General features: G+C 33.1%; 1 protein-coding gene across 1 annotated transcript in view; it reads right to left on the reverse strand.

Moving 5' to 3' along the window:
* The window catches only part of LOC106477114 (gamma-aminobutyric acid receptor subunit alpha-5-like), a 6,956-nt gene extending 5,448 nt beyond the window's left edge, over positions 1–1,508 (reverse strand). Inside the window, exon 1 of the mRNA XM_013937711.2 lies at positions 1,203–1,508. Within this exon, the coding sequence (XP_013793165.2) occupies positions 1,203–1,379 (177 nt within the window). The 5' untranslated portion in view covers positions 1,380–1,508. The remainder of the gene's footprint in view (positions 1–1,202) is intronic.
* Positions 1,509–2,741: the final 1,233 nt, after the last annotated feature.

Genomic DNA, 2,741 nt, shown 5'->3' on the forward strand with positions numbered 1-2,741 from the left:
TATACTTTTGATGTGAGTCATTATGTTTTTGATGTGAAGTCATTATGTTTTTGATATGAAGTCATTATACTTTTGATGTGAGTCATTATGTTTTTGATGTGAAGTCATTATGTTTTTGATATGAAGTCATTATGTTTTTGATGTGAGTCATTATGTTTTTGACACGTATATAGTTGTTTGTGCCTAAGTTACAGTTGTTTATGCCTAAGTTATAGTTGTTTGTGCCTAAGTTATAGCAAGCCAAATATTTCCAAGTTTGTGTAATAAGTCAGGAAGATAAAGAGCAGCAACACAATGTCATTATATTCCCAGTTAAGTATCTATTTAAAAGCTTACAATAATACATAGTTTAATTTTTATTGAAATCCTACCGTGTCTGGCAAGAAATAAAACAAGAACATAATATCACATTTGATAATATTCATGATGCTAGCCCCCAGTTTGCCTCTGAAGAAGAAAGAAGAAAAGAAAGATCCACCTTTCGAAAGCGCTCGGGTTATGGGTTTTCTATTCATTTCTATCAAGACATTTGATAATATCTTATTCACTGACATGACAAGCAATCTTGCTAGCTTTTATCTTTGTCTGTAGTCACATGTTTATCTGGATTAACTTTGGAAGTAATTACCGTATAGTTTTTATCGGTTTATTTTCTAACAAATCCGCATAAAATAGCTTAAGCTTATGGATTAATGCATACTCGTTTTCCCGTTTATTAATGTCGATATTGAAAATAGTCGGATTAGCGTGATATTGATAATAGTCGGATTAGCGTGATATTGATAATAGTCGGATCAGCGTGATATTGATAATAGTCGGATTAGCGTGATATTGATAATAGTCGGATTAGCGTGATATTGATAATAGTCGGATCTGCGTGATATTGATAATAGTCGGATTAGCGTGATATTGATAATAGTCGGATTAGCGTGATATTGATAATAGTCGGATTAGCGTGATATTGATAATAGTCGGATTAGCGTCTGTTAGCCAGATTATGGAACTTCTAATGAAAGAAAAATATTGGAAGATGGATTTTTTTATTATTATACGTGTATATCTTCATTGTTTTCTTTAATCTTTCTTCCAAATGATGTTTTTCTATTACTTATACTGTCTTGAAGTATTCCAGACGCAAACTATAATATAAAAAAGTTGATGTTCTTTCTGTTAAATATGCTTATCACTATAGCAATACAAACCTTTAGCTGACGTTTAGCATACTGGTAAGCAAATGAATACTCAACTAAAGAGCCAAACACCATCACCATGCAACCCAGAAGCCAAATATCTAAAGAAGTGGCGTAATCCACTGGTGGTAAATAGTATTGACTCTGAATGACTTGAGTTGACAAGATCAGAAGGGATGTAACTCCCATGGTTACCCGAGCTGGCACTGCATCGACATCCAGCCAAAACGATAGCCAACAGAGGACGACAACTAATCCACTAGGAATATAGGTGTTGAGCAAAATCCCCGTAAGGCGGCGCTTGAATATAAATGTTGAAATGAGGATGGTGTAGTTTCCTTGAAAAGAAATCACAGAGAATGGTAGAATGATTAGTTTACTTGAAATCAGTTAATTACGATATAGGTGCTTATTAAGTAACACGTCATATTTAAATTGATTATATCTTTAAAAACTATTTGTTCTAAGGAAACAAATGTCATCACGCACATTAAGATTGATAAGTTTCGTTCAGAATGTAGAATGCTTAAAAACCATGTTATACTGCATACACACAATGCCCTTTTCGCAAATTACCTCTGTTCGATTTTCGTTTGTCTTATATTTCAAGATTACAATAAACGGTTACCTATAATTTTAAACAATTAATCTGAAAACCTAATTACCTATATAAAACTTGAAGCGTTTTTATTTCAACAAATGTTTCAATATGTGAGATACCAGTCTTACGTAGAGTTTATGAAGGTTAACTAAGATCATATCAATATAAAGGCAGTTTGGTGAAAGCATTAAAACACGTTCTTTTCCACAAGGATGTATAAACACTAGAGGAAACCTGAATTAGATGTTTAAAACAAATCTATTATAAGTACTGATAATTAACTTATGTGTTCTAATTGAGTGGAAGCAAAACAAATCTAAACCGTTTTACTTCATATCAAAAACATAATGACTTCACATCAAAAATATAATGACTTCATATCAAATATATAATGACTTCACATCAAAAACATAATGACCAAACATCAAAAATATAATGACTTCATATCAAAAACATAATGACTTCATATCAAAAACATAATGACTACGTGTCAAAAACATAATGACTTCACATCAAAAACATAATGACTTCATATCAAAAACATAATGACTTAAGTTACAGTTGTTTATGCCTAAGTTACAGTTGTTTATGCCTAAGGGGCATAAACAACTATAACTTAGGCACAAACAACGGAATGTTCACGATCTTTAGTGACGACAGAGCAACAGGTGTTTTGGACTAATATCCCTTCTTCCAGAACCAATGGTTTTCTATGTATGCGATGGCCATCCATGGTTATGGACTACTGTTCTGTAGCGAAATTTGTATTTCAGAACAAGTTTGCCCCACGTTGGCTGAGCGGTAAGTCTGGGGGGCTTATAATAACAAAAATCGGGTTTTGGTATCTGTGGTGAGCAGAACACAGGTAGCTCTTTGCGACTTAACAACAGTAGCAGGAAACTCTTGTGCAATATACTGGGGTCAGTTTTCTTCCTCTCCTCTGTACATTG

Source organism: Limulus polyphemus, unplaced genomic scaffold, assembly GCF_000517525.1.
Source record: "Limulus polyphemus unplaced genomic scaffold, Limulus_polyphemus-2.1.2 Scaffold12876, whole genome shotgun sequence".
Taxonomy (NCBI): domain Eukaryota; kingdom Metazoa; phylum Arthropoda; class Merostomata; order Xiphosura; family Limulidae; genus Limulus; species Limulus polyphemus.